This window comes from Phodopus roborovskii, unplaced genomic scaffold, assembly GCF_943737965.1.
Source record: "Phodopus roborovskii unplaced genomic scaffold, PHOROB, whole genome shotgun sequence".
Classification (NCBI taxonomy): domain Eukaryota; kingdom Metazoa; phylum Chordata; class Mammalia; order Rodentia; family Cricetidae; genus Phodopus; species Phodopus roborovskii.
This window is the reverse complement of record NW_026125232.1, coordinates 3,973-23,347: the sequence shown is the minus strand read 5'-3', so window position 1 is coordinate 23,347 and position 19,375 is coordinate 3,973. Positions and strand designations below refer to the sequence as shown.

Below are 19,375 nucleotides of genomic sequence, written 5' to 3'. Positions count from 1 at the left end.
CCTTGAAGTCAGGAGTAGCCACATCTCAGATTCAGGTCTGTTGTTATTTAGACTAAGATGGCCAAAACATCCTTCTGTAGCCACACCTTTGACCTTTAGGGCTTGTGACTTGCTGACAGCTTTGAACTCTGTCCTTGTGCCAAGATGGAGTGCAGCCATTGATATGGGCACCCACAACTCCCCCCTTCTTAATATAATTAAAAAAAATACCTGTGCTTCTGCTGCAGGACTGATAACTGTGTCTGTCTTAGGTAGTCTTCAACGTTCCAGCCTTACCAGTCATGGGAAGCACACATTCCGTCATGTATGTCCTGTCTTAGGTAGCTTGGAGGCAAAAAGACTTTACCTGTCTTGGAGAACTGAGGCAAAATGGAGTTTTCTAGACATGACAGGGCTGTAGCAGATAGCAACTGAGATTTCCTACTGAAGACCTACATGAGATCAACCTGTCAACATTCCAGCACAGATTGGGAAGAGCCACATGAGCCACCACCCACAACAAAGCTCTTAACAGCAACTGATGGCTGACAACAGAGGGAGAATTAGTTTTCCCCAGAGAGGAGCCCCTGATTGATTTCCCAATGCTAAGTGGTCAGGCCTGAACTCATATACATTCCAGAAACACTAAATGGACTTGACACATTATATTTATATATTAATACCATATTGTTACAAAATAATTATCAAAGAAAAGACAACATGAATTAGAGAGTGGGGGCAGCAAGAGGGTTGGAGAGAGATGTCATGGGAGGGATTGGGAGGAGAAAAGGAAAAATAATATAATTATATTTTAATTATAATATACATATGAATGAGTAAATAATATGTTCTGATATGAAAATCAAGTCAAGACCAAAAAAGTATATATCTTTCCAGGTAGTGGTGGTGCATGCCTTTAATCCCAGCACTCAGGAAGCAGGGACAGGTAAATGAATCTCAGTGAGTTTGAGACCAGCCTGGTCTGAAGCACAAGTTCCAGGGCAGCCCAGAGAAACCCTGTCTCAAACAAACAAACAGACAGAAAAACAGAGAGAGAGAGAGAGAGAGAGAGAGAGAGAGAGAGAGAGAGAGAGAGAGAGAGAGCTCTGGTGAAAACTGGACATCTATAATACTCTCCTTTAGGTCCAAGCACATAATCTGACCTGAACTGCCAGATCTAAGTAAGAAACCCTCATTATGGATTCAGCTGAGTGTACACATACAATTATACTGTGTGTGTTTCACAATAATTAAAGAAGTCTCAATTTGAGAGGGCATGGGAGGGACATGAGAAGACTTGGAGTGGGGATACAAAGGAATGGAAGTAATGCAAATACAGTATTGATGTGTGAAATGTAAAAAAAATTAATTTAGATTACAAAAAAAAAACTAAAATAGCCCCAAATGGTCATGGAATTCTTGGCAATCTGTAGTTTCAAAATACTAATAAAAGATATAATCTTACGGATTTCTGTATGAGTTTAGATTACAGATTTATGTTCTTAATGCCTGTGTCATTATTTCAGCCAATAGAAAAACTTATGCAGATGTTTTGTCAACCCTACAGAGGACACAGCTTTGCTAATACACCTACACATCAATTCTACTTTGAAATATCTTCATTCAACAACAAAAGGGGAGTTTCATGCACACTTAGCACATTGAAAATCTATATACACTGGAAAGCACAGTAACAGCAATGTGTAAATGTTTGCATATAGATTTTGAAAGACCATCTAAATGACATTAGTTTGAGTATGTTGTCTTTAAAATTGTATATTTGCTATATTTTTGTATTTCTGTTTTATTTAGTTTGGGTTTTGTTTTTTATTAATTATAATATACAAAATAATGGGCCATACAATGGTTTCATATATCACAGCATTTTGTTTATTTGACAGTGTTTTACAAAGAGTAAATTTTTACACTTATCACCACAATACACATTGTGAAAAAGAAAACCTGGTAGCAACTCTTTTTGATGTTATATTACAGTAGTATGCACACTCTAGTTGGGAAATAGAAAGTCAGTTAACTGTTTTTATAGAAAGAAAAAAGGAAGTAGCTGTGTTTTTTCAGAAATTCATACTGCAGCTTTTTTGATCTAGAAAGATGATAGAGCAGCATGCAAATTTCAGTTAAGTGTGGTGCTGCATGTAGTGTGGGCATGAGATCTGCACAAAGACTCTAGGTGTTTTCCAGGAGCCTGGCCTTCATCAGTCACAGACAACAGACATTTCAGGCTGGAAGAAGGTAGGTCCAGGGATTTGCCTTTCTAGACTTTCCACAGATGGCTTTTAATTTACTGGATGAAATATAGAATATCTAGATAAAAAAAATAGATCACCTTTCACTACACACACTAGTATTTTGATTTGGACTTGAGTGCACATTTGATTTGGACTTGGGGAGGCAGTTTTTAATGCAAAGAACAAGGACAAAGAAAAGACAAAGGCTTGGTAAAGTGGCAGCAATATTTTGTCCTCCAGGGTCTCTGGCCTCACCAGCCACAGGTAGGTGGCTAGGTTTACAGTACCAGGCATGAATTTCCTCCTATTGAGTAGTGTGTAAGGTCATTTGGACAGGCTATCCCCAAGGTATAAGTGCCACTATTGTACCCTTGAGGATATCTTGCCATGATCACTCTTAGATGAAGAGCTACAGACAATTACTGACTTGTTTGTTTGTTTCTTCGAAACAAACTGTGTAACAGTACTGACTGACCTGGAACTAATTTTGTAGACCAGGCTGCCCCTGCCTCTCAAGTACTGGGATTAAAGGCATGTGCCACCACCACCATGCCAATTGCTGGCTATTAAGAGTGGCAGAATCAGTCTTCTACAACAATGATCTCCCTGATGGCTTATTCACTCCTAGATGGTTATCCCTAAACAATATACATATGAGCATCACTAAATGGACCCCATAGGTTGTATGTTTATACATATATATAAATATATATATTATATATTGATATATTATATATAATCATGCAAATATAACAATAATAAATAAAAAAGAGGTCATGAACATGAAAGAGAGTGGAGGAACATGGGAAAAGTTGGAGGGAGGAGATCGTGGGGTGTAAATGATGCAAATATGGTACTCAAGTATGAAATTCTCAAAATAATAACATTTAATAAAGAAAGTAAAGGCTCCACCTGGGCACTGTGTGAGATTATTTTGTTTTCTATTCTTTCTCTAGTCCCAGAGTATCAAAAACCCAAAAGCAATATTGAAATTGTTGACTGATCATTTCACTTACTCTTAATAACTTTCTTCTATAATATTCATCTCTGCCTTCTGCATATATCTTGAAAATCCATCAGTTAAGACAGTATCAGTTCTATTCAGAATTTGCTGGAGATGCAGAGGATGGAGCATGAGCTCCCAGCCTGATGATATGCTTAGTCTGCTCCTGAGATGAACTGGACCTGAACTAGGTCTCCAAGCATCTCTGGTTTCCTTTACAGGAAGGACACAGGCAATGAGCTGAGGCCAGTGATGCAGATGTTTATCAATGGAAGACACTGGGCAGAGTTTTAGCAGTGTAAAGATCAGAAAGAAGCTTAGAAACAATTGTGCCCAATGCACTCTTTGACAGAAGCAATCAAAGTAATCCGGAGAATGTTAATAACCAGAAATTGACATCGTAATGTAAGAGCTACGTTATCAGATCTCATACTAGGCTTTTCTTTGCTCATGTGGAGATTTAGGCTTCTTTGTGTGTGTATGTTTTTTATTTAACAAAAGAGAGGCTCCCTCTTTAGATTCTTCTCTTTATTCTTCCTCTTTAGTAATTGACTCACAAGGTGAATGTTAACAGACAATCGAGGAAGTGAGCACACCCAGAGATCTGAAGGTATTTCTGAGGGCATGGCAAAGGAATTTTGTAAAAAGTAAATGAGTCGTGCATTGGAGCAGACTACACCCTTTACCTTGTGTTTCCTTAAGAACACCTTTGCCTTCTGGAGCATGTAAAGGAAGTACCAAAGGCTGTTTGAATCCCCTCTTGCATTGCAGGTTGAGTAGTATACAGGCAGGGAGAAGTTATAGCTGATGAAAACCAGAGACCCAGTGAGGAGTGGTGGATTTCTTTATCGTGGTGGAACAAATAGGGAGCTAGGGTTAAAACCTCCCAAAAATGAAGTCAACTTGTACAAATGCTCCAACAACTGATTTGAAAATGAAGTGCAAAATACTCATACCTATCTAAAAAATAACATATGAACATTCAGAATAAGGCCAAGAAAACAACAATAGAAGAGCTTCTCTTAGCAAGAGATTGAAACTATTTGTGTAAATTATCTAAGCTAAAAATTTTATTGTGTCATAGGAGGATTTAGTTTGGAGTTTGGCCTTAAGGCAGGAGCCTGGCATCGAGTCATTTCAAGGAGTTCATCCAAAATTTCACTCTTATTTCAGCACTGTTTCTGCTGCCATGACAACCTTGCAAGGAATAGAACAGACCACCATAGAGGTGGCCCCTGGAGGTGCTCAGACTTCGGAGAGGTCTATTGTAAGGTCACAGAAATGGAAAGAGAATGCAGAGAAATTCTTGAAGGGGGAACCCAAAGTCCTCGGGGTAAGACATTTATTGGATCTGAGGGGAGATGATATTGTAAATATCCAAATGGTTAAAAAATTTGAAAATCTAACACCAATACTCTGCCCCTTCAGCCCCATGGTCCATCAACACATCCCTGGACCACTAGCATTTGATTTTCAAATTTATCATTTGAAAATGGATATGTTAGTCTATTACATTAGACATAATTAAATTCAATTTAATTATGTTTAAAATACAGAAACTTCAGGAATGTTCTAGGCTGTGGATCATCCAAAATGATCATATCTAATTCAGCACAGACAAAAAGCTATGCAAACTGCTGCCATGGTCCAGCCCCAGGCCTGCCCACTGGCTGGTAAACTCATAGCATTCCTATATATTTGCAGTGCCTTTCTTTCTCCTGCTAGTCAGATGATGAGAAATCCTCTGTCTTCAGAAGAGTGTGCCTAAAAAAAAATAGAGAACTTCAAGGAATAACATCCTAGGCAGGTTAAAGGTCATTAAATGCAGAAGGTACTCACTCACTGGCCCAACCTTCCAACCACTGGGCAGCTGTCATTAGACAGACACCTGTTTCTTTTCTACTTCACTTGTAAATCTTAAAAAATGATCACTTTCATTATATATGTTTTATATTTACATAGAATTTGTATATTTTAAATATATCAATAAGAATTTTTAAATTTAGAGCAGTTTTACATTTATAGTAAAACTGAAGAAGACATAAAGGTACATATACACTTCCCAGTGCTATGAGCTTTGAGGTCGGTGCTTTGTGTTCTTCTATTAATTCCTTTAAATATTAATTAAAAGAAAACATAATGATATCTAGTGATATTAATTCTTTTCAATTGTTCTATCTTATGACATAAGACCATTCATAGTGGCTATTTCTTTTTCTGAGTTTTGGTATGTGGTATTCTCAGGTAATTTCTCTAAGTATATTGCATTTGTTGGCCTCTTATGGGTTTCCACAGTGCTATTGCCTCCACAATTTCTGATAGTGTTAATAATCTTGCTTAGCAAGTAATTGATTTTATCTATCTTTAAAGAAAAACAAACCTAGATTTTGTAAGTTTTCTACATTGATTCCCTGTTTTGAATTTTAGTGATTTTTCACTCCATTTTTATTCTTCCTTCTGATTAAAATCTTGTCTTTTTTGGGGGTTCCCACAAATTAAACTGGGAACTCAGTTTAGATCTGCCTTTTTTCACTTAAAAATGAATTAAAATATAATTATATGCTTTCTCTCCTCCCTTTTCTTCCACAAACCCTCTGATGCTCTCCACTCCTTTCCACATTCATATCTTTTCCTTTAAATATTATTGCTACAATATACATATATAATATATACATACATAAATATGTAAATGTGTTTTCCAGTCTCTTTTTATAGACCTATGCATTTCTTTCTATGCACTATTCTCATTTCCTCCCACACATCTTCATAAGTTGTTTTCATTTTCTCTAGTCTTTATTATTTAGATCACCATATTCACATTCCTTCCTCATGCTCCAACTTCCCATAGAAGATCATGTGTGCTATTCATATTTTTTTCACTCTGTATCTAATTTTGTTTCTTCAAGTTGCTTCTTGTTGAACTAATTTCTTCCTGAGTCTTTCATATGTAAGCATGTGACAAAGGATAAAACAGGAGTAGAGATGCATCATGGGTATTATAAAAGCACCTCTGGGAAGAATCCCCTCTAAGTTTGAAATTACTGAAACAAGTGTGGGGGGGATGTGCGTGTGTGTGTGTGTGTGTGTGTGTGTGTGTGTGTGTGTGTGTGTGTGTAAGAGAGAGAAAGAGAGAGACTCCAAGGGAAATTTTTATGTTAGTACATCCCATCTGCATATAAAATTATTAACAAGAGAATGCTACTTCAAAATTCATATGTGAATATTAAAGGTGGAGATGAAGTGAAGGTTTGATAGTACTTAGCATGAACAACATTTTTGTGGTGGATAACATTTCACTTTTTTGTGTCTAGGTTGTACAAGTTATGATTGGTCTCATAAACCTGAGCTTGGGTATGATAATGAAGAATAAAATTCATTCATTTCTACCTTTATCAGTGTACACATGGGCCCCAGTTTGGGGTTCAATCATGGTGAGTAACATTCCATCTTACATAACTGGAGATAATCACACTCTGTTGTGATTCCTTGGGTAGAATTCTCACTCTACTCTTTCAAGTAGTCTATTAAGTTTGAGAACAGTGTATCTAAACCTTATTCAGTTTTTTTCCTTTTTTCATGTTGCAATTTCAATATGCCATTCACATAAACTAGGTGAACTGTTTATTTAATACTGTGACAGCATGTACTCATATACTCCCACAAGAGTTGCTTCAGCATTGGCACAACTGATTTCACCAAGAGTCTAGAGGCTAGTCACTTCTAGGTCTGCTTATTTGGTAGCTCATTGTGATGATGGAGCACTTTGACATGTTGATGTATCTATTTCACTACTCATAAATGTTATATGAGTGTATTCTTGGGCCGAGTATAATTAGCTCGCATCTCGAATGTGGGGGAATTGAGGCTGACTTCTGTAGCTGGGAAAGGATCATGAAATAAGGGGTGAAATGAGGGTATTGTTAGCAAGGAAGCGGAGACAAGGCTGAGCATGTGATTAACAGCATCTGGCTTATCAACTCTAAGTAAATGCTTATCTTAAAAGAATAGGAAAACTAGACACATTTTAAATAAAATAACTGACTAAAAATTTGAATAAGAATTTTTTAAAGTTAAAAAATCTTTCTCTATAATAAAACCTGAGAGTTTTTTTCTTTTTAGAGTTCAGTGTCAAGTATGAAATATCAAACATTTTTTATCTATATATTATGAGCTGACAAGTGGAAAATAAAATGCATAAACTTGGCTATTTTATAATTGAGAATCCCGTTCAACTGTTATAAGGTTTCTATTTACTGATAAATGAGAAAATTTAATTATTTTGTAGACATAGCACTTTAATGCTCCTTTCCTATTTATAACACATGTTTAAGATTTGAGGAATGCGGGTTCCCCAGCTGTCAATCCAGAGTCCTTGAGCTCCCACTAGCTGGGATCGAACAGGTGTGGATGTGGATGACAGTTATGTGACTTGATCTTTTGGAGGAGGGGACAGTGGGACCAGGACTTATTCTGGGTACATGAAGTGACTTTTTGGAGCCCACTCCCTGTGGTGGAATATCTTGTTCAAACTTGATACATAGAGTAGGGATACAGTCCTGCTTCAACTTGGTATGCCAGAATTTGTTGATTCCCCAGAGGAGGCCTTACCCACTCTGAGGAGTGGATAGGAGGTGGGAAGGGAGAGGGGGGCAGGAGAAGGTGAGGAAGGGGAACTTGGGTTGCTATGTAAAATTTAAAAATTTTTAAATAAAAAACATATTTAAGGAATGCCACAAGCTCCCATACTTTCCAAAGTTGCACAGCACTTGACATATCATTAATAATATAAATTATTATGATAATAATAATACCATTCATAACACCAGTAATAGCTTTCATATGTTCATAATCTGAACATATTGCTAAATATTTTTGTATGTAATATTCTGCTGCAACCAATCACTGCAACTTTTGAGAGATTTGCTTTCATTATCATTGAATAAATGATGAAAATGAGACTAGGAAATGTTAATATACTCAAGATGTATTCAGTTCATGCATGAGGACTCATAATCTCATATATTTCCTCTGCAATGTTTTGTGCTTTCATCTGTATTTTCTATCCAATAAGATCTTGGAAACCAACTTCCATAGTTCATGATGAAAGATTGAACCCAAGGGCTCAATTTTTTCAAGGGTTCAGGCCTGCATGGGAAGCAACTGAAGCTTTATATTTATATATTGATTTTAATTTTAATGATGTGATCCCACTGATGCTCCCATTAATGTTTACATCTAGTAGCTGTTGGAAACAGAAGCAGACACCCACAGCTAAACACTGAGCCAAACTCCTGGAATCCAGTTGCAGAGAGGGAGGAATAATAAGAAAATGGGTCAAGACCAGGGTACAGAAACCCACAGAAACCATGACCTGGGGAGCTCATGGATCCCAGCCTGTTAGTTGGGAAATAAGCATTGAACTGACTCAGACCCCCTGAACATGGGTCTCAATTAGAAAGCCTGGGCAGTCTATGGGACCTCTGACAGTGGAACCAGGATGTATCCCTGGTGCATGAAAGGACTTGAACACATTCCCCATGGAGGGATACTCCCTTAGCCTAGAGACAGGAGGGAGGACCTAGTCCCTACTCCAAATGACTTGACAGATTTTGATGATCCCTCCTGGAAGGCATCACCTCAGTCTGGAGTGGGTGGGGAATGGGATGGGAGGGAGGTCAGGGAACATGGGAGGAAGGGAGGGAGAGGGAACTAGGATGGATATGTAAAATAAGAAAAAATAGGAATTAAAAAATAGTAATAAAAAATTGAAAAGCAAATGCAGACATCTGTATATTAAACTAAATAGTTTAAAGAGATCAATTCAATCAAATTTATAGCAGTCATTTAGAGGAAATTGAAAATAATTATCTAATATGCTTCATTATTCTAGTGACTGTCTAATATAGAATTTAATTTTTGCCATTATTTTATTTATAGCTTCCAATAGATATTTTCAACATGAATAATTTCTGTTCTGTTTTTGTCTGGGGGTCATGAGAGAAAAACCTTGTGATAAGGATTGGGGAGTTTTAGCCTTCATTGCTCTTAAAGAGCTCTGATAGGATGACAGTTACACAATTTAAAAAAGGAACCCTTGATTCTTCCATGGGCTCTTTTCAGCCTCTGTTCTTGTGGGTAAGGGTCTGTGACAATGGAAACTGCTTTTTAAGACAATTGATCATGTTAGTAGATCCAGTTGATTTAGAAGTAAATTTAGTATGCTATGGTTTATAATAATTATTTAAAAATATTTAACCTGAATTTCCCCTCTTATGACCAGTTCATACTCTCAGGATCCTTGTCGATTGCAGCAGGAGCGAGAACTACAGAGGACCTGGTATGTATTTTGTTTTATTTTGTCATAAAATGAGAATGATTTCATCAAGTATGCATTCTGCTTAGATATAAAAAGGGGTTGCTTCTATTTTCTTAAGATCAAGGCTATGAGATTTAGAAGGATCTGACCTACAAAGGTGTAGCTGGTTCATAACAGGTCTCATCTCATCTGTGTGGATATTGTGTCAAGGAAGTTGCTGGGAGAATCTTGATTCTGGTGAAGTGAATTCAGGAGAAGGAATGTCAAGTTGTGTTAGACAAGTGAACCTTTGAAGCTTCAGATCCATCTGAATGGTGACAATGACACCAAATATTTGCAGGAGCAAAAAATATCGCTGACAGGTTAAAATGGCTTCTGCAAATGTACCCAAAATAATATTTTTTTACAGAAAGATAATTACAGAGGCCATAGAGATAATTCGGTGGTTAAGAACACTTACTGCTCTTACAGAGGACCTGGATTTGATTCCAAGCATCTACAAGATGGCTCATAGACATCCAGTTCCAAGGAATCTGAAGTGTTCTTCTGACTTATGTGGGCAACAGGCATGTACATACATGCAGACAAAACATGCAGATAAACAACAAATGATTTTAAAAAGACATATATAATGGGATTTTTGTCAAAAATCGATAAAATGCAACAGCCAAGAGTTTAACAATTATTTCACTAGCTAAAAGCTGAATTTGAATTTCCCTTCCTACAACAGGTAAACATCAACTTCTGTAACATGATCAGGTGACCTTTCTATACCTGGGCTCCTACCTACCTCCTTAGCATCTTTAACCAGCTTTGACCATTAAAATGTACCTCATGTTAGGGACACAGAAAGTTTCAGTTTCCTGAGTGGTTTTACTTCTCATAGTAAAGCTTGTTTTACTGAACCACAGAAAGAGAACAGTGGAGACACATCTATAGCATAAAAGGAAATATGCAAGAAGCACATGGTCATGAGTGACTATCAGCATTACGCAAGGAGGACAGTCAGGCATTTATAGCAGAGTATGGTGGCAAATGACAGATGAGGCTTTCCAGATAATGTTTCAAAGACTGAAATTTTCCCTAGGGAATTTGATGAGCATCTTGTGTTCTTGAGAACCATCTGAGGGATTTAGTCTTAGGAATAACCATATAATGTTTTTACTTTGGCAAGGGATTGGAAGTAAAGATAACATAAGGAATGACACAGATTCTACTTTTGAAAAAAAAAAGAGGGTGAAATGCATTAATAAAGTCATGGTGTGTTTCAAATATAGATGGAGCTATATACCAAGAATGCCATTGAATGAAGTGATTGTCATGCCTTTGTAGGTCACCAGCAGTCTAAGTTTGAACACCATTAGCTCTGTGGTGGCTGCAGCAACAAGTGTAATCAGTGTCATCAGTGTGGTTATAAGTGCAAGTAATTATCTTGGTGAAATTTTTGTGGTAAGTATTTCCTCTACTGATGGGATGCAAGTGGAGGCAAGGGCTCACTGAATCCTGCAAAAAACAACAATCAACACTGTGACTGTAAAATCACTTTGGGGAGCTGGGAATGATTGGGAAGTAGAACAATTATTTAGGGATCAGGTGATACATAAATATTTCCCTTCTGTCTATAACTATGTAAAAAGAAAACCACTAATAGTTCACACACATAGGGGCCCATTTATCATGTCATATCTTGAGTTGGCACCCCAAAGAGACCCATAATAAAAGCAGGTTCCTAATAATGGGGATTCCAAACCTCTTGGGAGAAAAGATATATAGATTATGATTTTACAAAACAGGTTTAAAACAGTGAGTTCTTTGTAAGAAAGAACAGATAATGTACTTGTTACCTGGAACCATCAAAATAAGCCATATGGAATTGCCAATGATCAGCCTAAGTGACATAGAAAAATAAGAATTCCTACATCTTAAAGTAGGATATTATGAACACATATACACATGATACCCATACTGAAAATCTTCCTTTTGTTTTGTTTGTGTTGCTGTTTTCAATTTGTATGTTTGTTTGATATTTCTGGAGATGGTGGTACTGCTATATAAGCTGGGCTGTCCTTGAATTAAAAACTACCATCTCATCTCAGTACTGGGAATATAGTTGTGAACTACCAGGCCCAGCCTGTAGTTGTTTATGTAAATTAAAATATGTTATGTGAGACCATTTGTAGATCATATGAGAGTAATTAAATATTTGCAAAAGATGATATGAGGCATACAGACATAACTTCTGTACTCTTTGACCCTCAAAGAGCCTCTGAATTTGCCTACTTAGATGGTCACATTTCTGAGAACAAGGCTACCATCTCCTCTACTTTCTGTTCTCCACTTGCACTTCCCACAATGCCTGAAACACAGAGGCTACTGGATCTGTTGAGGTGGAAGCAGGAATAAGAACAAGAAATGCAAATATTCTCAGGGGCCCACTGAATCAGTATCTCTCATGTTCCAAGCTCCTGATTGACTGACTAATTCACAGGAGAGGGAGCATTTCTAATCACTGAGAGGAAAAGACAGAATATTCAAGCCCAACAATTCCAGGCACCAGTTCAAGGCAAGAGAATTCAGAACAAATGTGACACATTTGTTCCTCTGTTTTGATCCTTTGGCTTAATGAAGAGTCAGACAAAGCCAAATGCATTGAATACTAAGGAAAATGGTGTGCAACACTCCAACCATTTACCATAGTTGTGGAAATTACTATCAAATTAGTGCATAATCTAAATGTATTACAGGATGACAGAAGTTCAAAATGCATAAAATCAAAATGTCAGGGCTATTGTCCTTCCTGGGAGATTTAGGGAAAGGTACTTTTCTTGGCTTTTCTGCCTTCTATCTACATCCCTTGGCTCGTCCTTCTGTTTTCACTGTAAGCACTACAGCATCATCTGTCACTTGGACTTTGATTCTTTAGCATCTTGCTTCTACTTGTGAAGATGTTATGATAACTTGGATACCCTACAGGAGGCCAGGACAATCTGCCTGTATTTTCTGATAAACAACCTTCATTCCCACTGCAAGGTAGGATCTCCCCATTCCAGGGCTTGGTTAGAAAGCCAACCTGAGAGACGATTCTCCTCAAAAGTGAGATAATATTATTTTTTCTCCTTGCAAAATGTCTAACATCAGAGCATAGCAGGCTCTGATAATTTTTGTTAGTAAAAGATTGAGAAAATAAATGACATTCATGAGGCCAGGAAATTGTCTTAAGTGTTGGGCCATATCAAAAGCTGGATTTCCAAATCCTCAGCCAGGATCTTTCCTCTTTTGGCAAGGTAGTCAAGGGGGGCATATTTCAAACTTATCATCTCCACTCACAATTCACATCCCTTTGTATAAATCTGTTTTTAGGGTATAGATGTTTTGATGCTCATTTTAAATACGCTAGAATTCTGCATTGCTGTGTCTGTCTCTGCCTTTGGATGTAAAGCATCCTGTTGCAACTCCAGTGAGGTGAGTAACAGTCCTTGTTGGATGATATTTAGTAGGTTTCTATTGCTCTGTACTCAGTCACACAAATGTAGTTGCTTTCAAAGACACATCTTCATTGTCTCTTAGCTTTCTCACGTCATGACCATCAACAGCTTAGCTGGGTCCCCTACTCAGATGCAAAAGGTTGTGTTACCAGGGAAACTGAGGTTCTCTTTATGGTTCTTAATGTCATTAATAAAAGAGTTTAGAACCAGACTTGATAGGAAGCTCAATAACATTTTATGACATTTTGAGAGAGGAGAAAACAACAAGACAATCTGAAAATCCATGCTGCCTTCAGACAGAGCGGAGATGAAAGATTGAAAAAACCCAGAGTGTCTGGGAAAACAAGTTTAGGATTGCCAAGTCACAGATTTGCATTCAGAGGTTACCCAATTCTAGATCCTTGTTTTGCAGAGCAAAAGACTGTACCAGGGACTCATGCTTAGAAATAGTAATAGAGATCATTTATTAAGAGAAACATTCCTAAGAATAGAAGTGGGTTTGTGAGCTGTAGAAAGAACATGGAAGGCATCCGGCCACAGAATGTAGCATCCTTTACAGGACTGTTAAAGACCCAGTCTTTTATGTTTGCATCTCATGCTTCACTGCCAACTATCCCCACCTAGCATGCTCTGTTCTTTAGGTGAAACCCAAGTGAAAAAGGGTTTCCAGTCTTCTGTACACAGGTTTCTTTCATGTGCCAATCTTTTTCATTGTTTGACAATGCCATAATTGTATCTAATGTGCTTTGATCAAATCCATCCCCATTTTCTCCACTCAAACTTCTCCTTTCCAAGCCCTATTGTCCTGTATAAAGTGTGCTCAGGAAGTCTACTGGGTTGTTTATCAGAAACTTTCAGTTAGTGCACACCTGGCCATTGTCTTTCCCTAAGACTGCTGCAGATGTTCTCGAGCACTGAGGAGGAGGGAAAGTCACATAAGAAAGTGACAGACAGGGTAATGGTGGCAACCATCTTTGTTCCCAGTACTTGGGAGGCAGAGGCAGACAGATCTCTGTGAGTTTGAGTCCAGCCTGGTCTACAGAGAAAGTTCCAGGACAGGCTCCAAGGCAATAAAGAGAAACCCTGTCTCAAAACAAAACAAAACAAAGAACCTGACAGACTGAGCAGACCAGGAAGTAGACCATGGAGATGATATGCCAGGAGTGGCTTTAAAGTTTCAGAGCTTTAAGTAAAGAAAGTATCCAGTGAAACTCAGCAATATCTCCCTAGAGCAGAACAATGCTGTCACTGATGACCTTCTGTGTTAACCCATAAGAGTAGTGGCCTAGGATCATGTGATGCTTAAGTATGTACATCTTCTTCATTCTATCACTGCCCCACATCACTTGAGTTTGTGTAGGGCAGAATTTTCCCAAGTCTCATGGTACTTCTGCCATTCTGGGCCACTGTCACATGTGCAGAACTTTCTTCATGGCTGTCACACCAAGGCCTGGACGTGATGCTGTCTGCAGGAGTCAACTAGTTTGAAAGAACACCAATGTCATTTCCCATAACACCCTTGATTTGCTTAAGCCATTTACATGGAAAATCGATGCTTCAAGATGGAGCTGCAAACATCAGCTTCTGTGGTCTGCCATAGAATGAGTATCTTATGTGTACAACATCTGGTCCAAGTGGTGTCTGAGACACCAACCAGGTGTGGTTCAACTCAGTAGCAACAGTGTAGACACTGGTAAAGGTGACATTTATGGGGCAAGGGGAAAGAAGCTCTGGCTATATTGGGTGACTCAGTGGCATTTTGATTCATTTCACAGATTGTGGTAATTCTACCATCAAATCATTCTGTGTCAGCAGCGGTGCCTCCCATGCTACTTCAACCATTGGTACCACCTGTATACCAAGAAAAAGGTGTTCCAGAAAATCTATACAAGAACTCCACTGGAGAAAGAGTGCAGTTCTGATTGTGTGTGGTGGTGGTGGGGTGGCAGGAATGGGTAATCACCTTTGATTACCAACCAAACATAGCAAGGAAAGTATGTCAGCTAGCACAATTGTGATGCTTTGTATTTTTGACCCTAACCTAATAAATTTATAATTCAGCTATGTGTTCTTGTGAACTTTAGATTATTTTCTGGTGTTTTTAAAGCTATTATCAAAACATCTGATATAACCTGAACTACTTTTAAGGCTTTGTTTCATCTAATGATGCACACTGAAACCTGGGACTGCATCTTTCAGCAGTAAGAGTAAAGGAATTTGAGCAAGCTTGGCTCCTGGGACTCAGTTGTTTTCCTTAATCATTAACTTGAGCTGTGATCTATGCTGCTCTTTAAATAAAACTCAAAGGCCCTTGTATTTATTTTTATTCATCAAAAATCTGTATAAGCTAACATTATCATTAATTAGACATAACAGTTTATGGAGGAATCATCATAATAATCCACAGGTAGAAAAATCAAAAACCAGAAAAACAAAAACAAAAGCCCAGTAGAATGGGATGTTTCCATGAGATAAACATACTACATTACCATACTACATTACAGGCGGTGGGGATCTCCCCCACACCCATCCACACCATGCCAGATACCAGAAATAGATAGCAGCAGCACACATGTAAAGGCACAACAGAAGCAAAAGATATTCTGAAGTCTGTGGTCTGTGGGCCTTGCCTGTCCAATATTGACCCAGCAGAGAGTTTTCTCTCGGTGGGCTGACACCTTGAACTTCATTGATCATCTTCTGCTCCCCTGACATGGCCACCTACTATATACTGCCTTCCAGTTTCTTCATGAGCTTTCTGCTCCCCGGATAAGCCTCACTGAGAGGCTCTGCCACATGTGATTGCTGCCACAGCCCTGCCCCACCCGTTTATTCCTCCCAAAGGCACACCATGCCTGCAGAAAACATTAGCTAAAGTCAACTTCTACTTTTTAATTTGCCTTTCATCTGTATTTTGGCTGTAGTAATCAGAAAAGTAATTAATATACTTACATAATATTAGTAGTAGTAGTACATTCCAATGTTTATGAACATAATCTAGTATAAAATTCCTACTAAATTTACCCCACTCTCCACAACACACACACACACACACAAATTATACATAATTTGGTAAGAATAATATATCTAACGTTTACTCATATAGTCGAATAAATGTGGTTGGCTAGTAAATATAGCTGCCTCTCTAGTATTTTAAGATTGCTATCACCTCGATGCTTAGGTCATTTCTCACTCTGGTTTTATTTTTTATTTTGTGATCTGTTCTTACATTGTTTTTTAATTTAGATGTTGAGTATGAATTGATTGTTTTGTAAAATTTGCAATGTCCCCAAATTTAGATGTTGATATCCCTAACTTCTAGTGTTGCAGGAAGTTTATGGGGTGTTTAAGGTAGGATCGCAGATCACTCATGAATGATGTTAGTGCCCATAGATGCAGGCAAAAAATGAAAAGCAATTGATTCGAGACCAGTACCAATAAGACTATGATTGATTTGAAACTGTTTCAAGTAAGAAAAATGAGATGTTTTCCCTTACTGTAGTTACTCAAAAGTCTACAGAATCAGACAAAACTGCAGGTGTGTTTCTGGTCTGTAATGTGTCACACTCACTAAGAATCCCAACACTTTGCTCAATTCTGTTTCTTTCAAGTGGTTCCTTCTTTGTTCTTTGTGTCACTTCCTTGTTCTTATCCTTATGGGAAGTAAGTTCTCAGCTAAAGATGGAACATCCCAGGTCAGTGTTGAAAGTGCTTATGTTACACTCTCAGCCTTTGTTCTCTGAATCTGGTCAATACTGGAGCAGGTGGACAGGCTGCATTTGCAATTGTATCTTTCCCTATTTCCCAATCACAGTTTGCTACAAGACATTATGAATAAGACTAGCATTATTGCAAAGTAATGCATTTTTTCTTCTCCATTTGGAAGGACTTTGAATTTTTGTTTAGTTCTCTCATTACCAAAGAGAATAGAAAGTATATGTAGAGGAAAAGAAAGCATTTTCCCATAGCTACAAGGTTTCATTTACCAAAATTGTAAAGAATTTATTCAGTATGCACTGTCTCCATTCTTACCATGGAAGTTTTCTTGGGGAGAAAACAAAATCTGTGCTTCTCTCTCAGAAGGAGATGCTTGGCCCATGGTGAGGTGGTCTACAAGACCACTTTTTCTTTCATCTGACACAGAAAAGGACAGGAGACAAATAGCACAGCTTCCATATCATGTCAGAACACTACTGTCTTCCCACTGGGGTGATTGCTGTTCTACAGTGACCAGGGCAAAAAGAGATGCTGAGTTCTAAAGGATAAACTGGTTTAGCTGGGAAATTACACATACCCCAGAGAAGATGCATCTCAAAAATGTTTCTGAGTAGTTCCAGAATCTACTCCGCATTTTCTTGTTTTATGTCATAGTCTAACAAACATTCCTTCCAGAAAGTAATCGAGGAGTAATTTAGCTTTCATTGTGTGTCTGCAACCACAAACAAAAGGAAAATAAGGAAGTAGGCTGGGAATTTAACTAAGCTTAATCTGGCAATATTTGTCTCATTGTTCTTTTTAGAAACTTCAACAGCTATAGTTGGGCATAACATATAATTTTCTGTGTGGAAATATTTTTCATCCTCAATGATAATGGTTTTTCAAAGACAAAAGTTTTATAATAAGATGAACACTTTTCGATTCATCGGTACATTTACTAACACAGGTCTTGTTCAATGTTTACCAATTGGTGAGTAGTAATAGCAGGTATTATGTCATTCAGTCTAGTGAAATGGATAGGTAAAATCAGGAAAACTAAGAGTGTATATATAGTTCAGCAAGACATGTATGATAAATGAAAACTAAATTGATGAAGACAAATTGAAAGTAGTGGATGGAAATGGCAAGAAGTGATCATATATAACACATGTAGATAAATATCTACCACAAATTTAGTAGGTCTGGGCATGTATGCCTAGAATCCCAACACAAGGCCAGCCCTCTGTTACATAGTGAGTTAAAAGCCAATCTGGGCTACACAAGATTCTACATCAAAGAACCAAAGAGGAAATTGGTTCAAGTTGTTACACCTCAAACAACAGTTAAACAGACAACAGTTGACTGATATATCGAGTTTTTGAGTCTTTAATAAGACTGAATATTAATAACATTGTGGGGAAGGGAAGCAGTAATGTAGAAATCTGAATGGTGGAAGAGTAGCAAAGGCAAACTAAATATATAAGCTTAGTCTATGCTTTAATTCTAAGATGGTTATAAGAGTGATAATTATTAAATGAAGAAGATCAAAATGCTAGAACTATTTTGAGATAGAATTTAGGCAAATTAAACTCCTATACTTAGAAGAGGAAAGTAAGGATCAAATCCAGAAAGCATAGCAATTGGTCAGAAAGACATATTACAAAAGACCAGACAGCAGATAGCATATGGTGGAGAAAGTTAAGCAAAAGAAAATAATTCATCACCAGAGACTGTACATTCTGGCCTGGAAAAAATAGGAGAAAACAGCCATCCTAAATGAATGCAAACTATGAAGAGGCGTTTTTTGGGGGGGGGTAGTGGGCAGAGGAGCAGAACATTTACAAAGATGCTTAGAGAGAATAGGAGAGTGAATAGAGAGTCCTAGATGACTAAGCATAGTGTGATATTGTTAATTAGTCATTTGTCTCCAGGAATAGGTGCTGGGCTCAGACTCTGGAAACACCTCAGGATGTAAGGGCAGGATGGAACTAAGCAGAGACTGGGGAGAGGCATCTTTGCTTAAGTGAAGAGAGACCCCTCTCCAAATAAAGCACAAAAGCCCTATGTTGGGAAGAAGAAGACTGATGGTGAAAAAGGATGGATGGGAAGACATGGGATAGGATGGCAAAAAATAACACTCAGGTCACTATGAAGGACTTTGTTAGAGTAGTCTTACAAGCATTACCTCATGTACTCTATTAAATGTCTTTAAGTACATTTAAAGTTGTGAGAGAAAGGAGAGGAAAGATAGAGGAGAGGGAATCTTGGGCAGACAGATTTAATTGTTTATTAGCAAATTCTCCTGGAGACAAAGGTTGCCCTCAAGGGGTCACACCTGCTTTCTGAAAGCTCAGAAGAGTCTCTGCACAGCACTAAGTCACTGGGTTCTGGGGTAGCAATGACTACACGGGGCAAGATAGGAAAGCTCAGTGACAATAGGCATCCTGAGAAGGAGACCCAACACCAGATCAGGGAAAGCCCCTTTCCATGGATTTCTTAGATATCCAGTCTCTCCAATCGCCTGTAAAATTGAAACAGGAATTTATCTCTATGTGGATCTGGCCTTGAGAACAAAGGTGACTTGGAAAGATGAAATGACATGTCTTGTGTTTTCATCAGAAGAGTTCATCCGGGTGCGGGATCCACA

The 19,375-nt window shown here is 38.0% G+C and overlaps 1 protein-coding gene across 2 annotated transcripts; it reads left to right on the top strand.

Annotated features, from left to right (window-relative positions):
- Nucleotides 1-2,121: 2,121 nt before the first annotated feature.
- On the top strand, nucleotides 2,122-15,098 carry LOC127227177 (membrane-spanning 4-domains subfamily A member 4D). 2 transcript variants are annotated; one of them, XM_051191493.1, is made up of 7 exons: nucleotides 2,122-2,232; nucleotides 4,405-4,564; nucleotides 6,543-6,662; nucleotides 9,512-9,568; nucleotides 10,880-10,996; nucleotides 12,908-13,009; nucleotides 14,808-15,098. In XM_051191493.1, exons 2-7 carry the CDS (start codon nucleotides 4,421-4,423, stop codon nucleotides 14,952-14,954), a joined length of 687 nt encoding a protein of 228 aa, XP_051047450.1. In that variant the 5' UTR covers nucleotides 2,122-2,232; nucleotides 4,405-4,420; the 3' UTR covers nucleotides 14,955-15,098. The 2 variants fall into 2 exon arrangements, with proteins under 2 accessions (XP_051047450.1, XP_051047460.1); XM_051191503.1 differs by lacking the exon at nucleotides 2,122-2,232 and adding an exon at nucleotides 3,787-3,841.
- The last annotated feature ends 4,277 nt before the right edge of the window (nucleotides 15,099-19,375 follow it).

What these genes read in the sequence shown, in the direction of transcription:
- LOC127227177 (XM_051191493.1), top strand. Translation starts at nt 4,421, where the DNA reads ATGACAACCTTGCAAGGAATAGAACAGACCACCATAGAGGTGGCCCCT. An exon ending in CAGTTTGGGGTTCAATCATG is followed by an intron (nt 6,663 to 9,511) that starts GTGAGTAACATT and finishes TCTTATGACCAG; the next exon opens with TTCATACTCTCAGGATCCTT. An exon ending in ATCTTGGTGAAATTTTTGTG is followed by an intron (nt 10,997 to 12,907) that starts GTAAGTATTTCC and finishes ATCTGTTTTTAG; the next exon opens with GGTATAGATGTTTTGATGCT.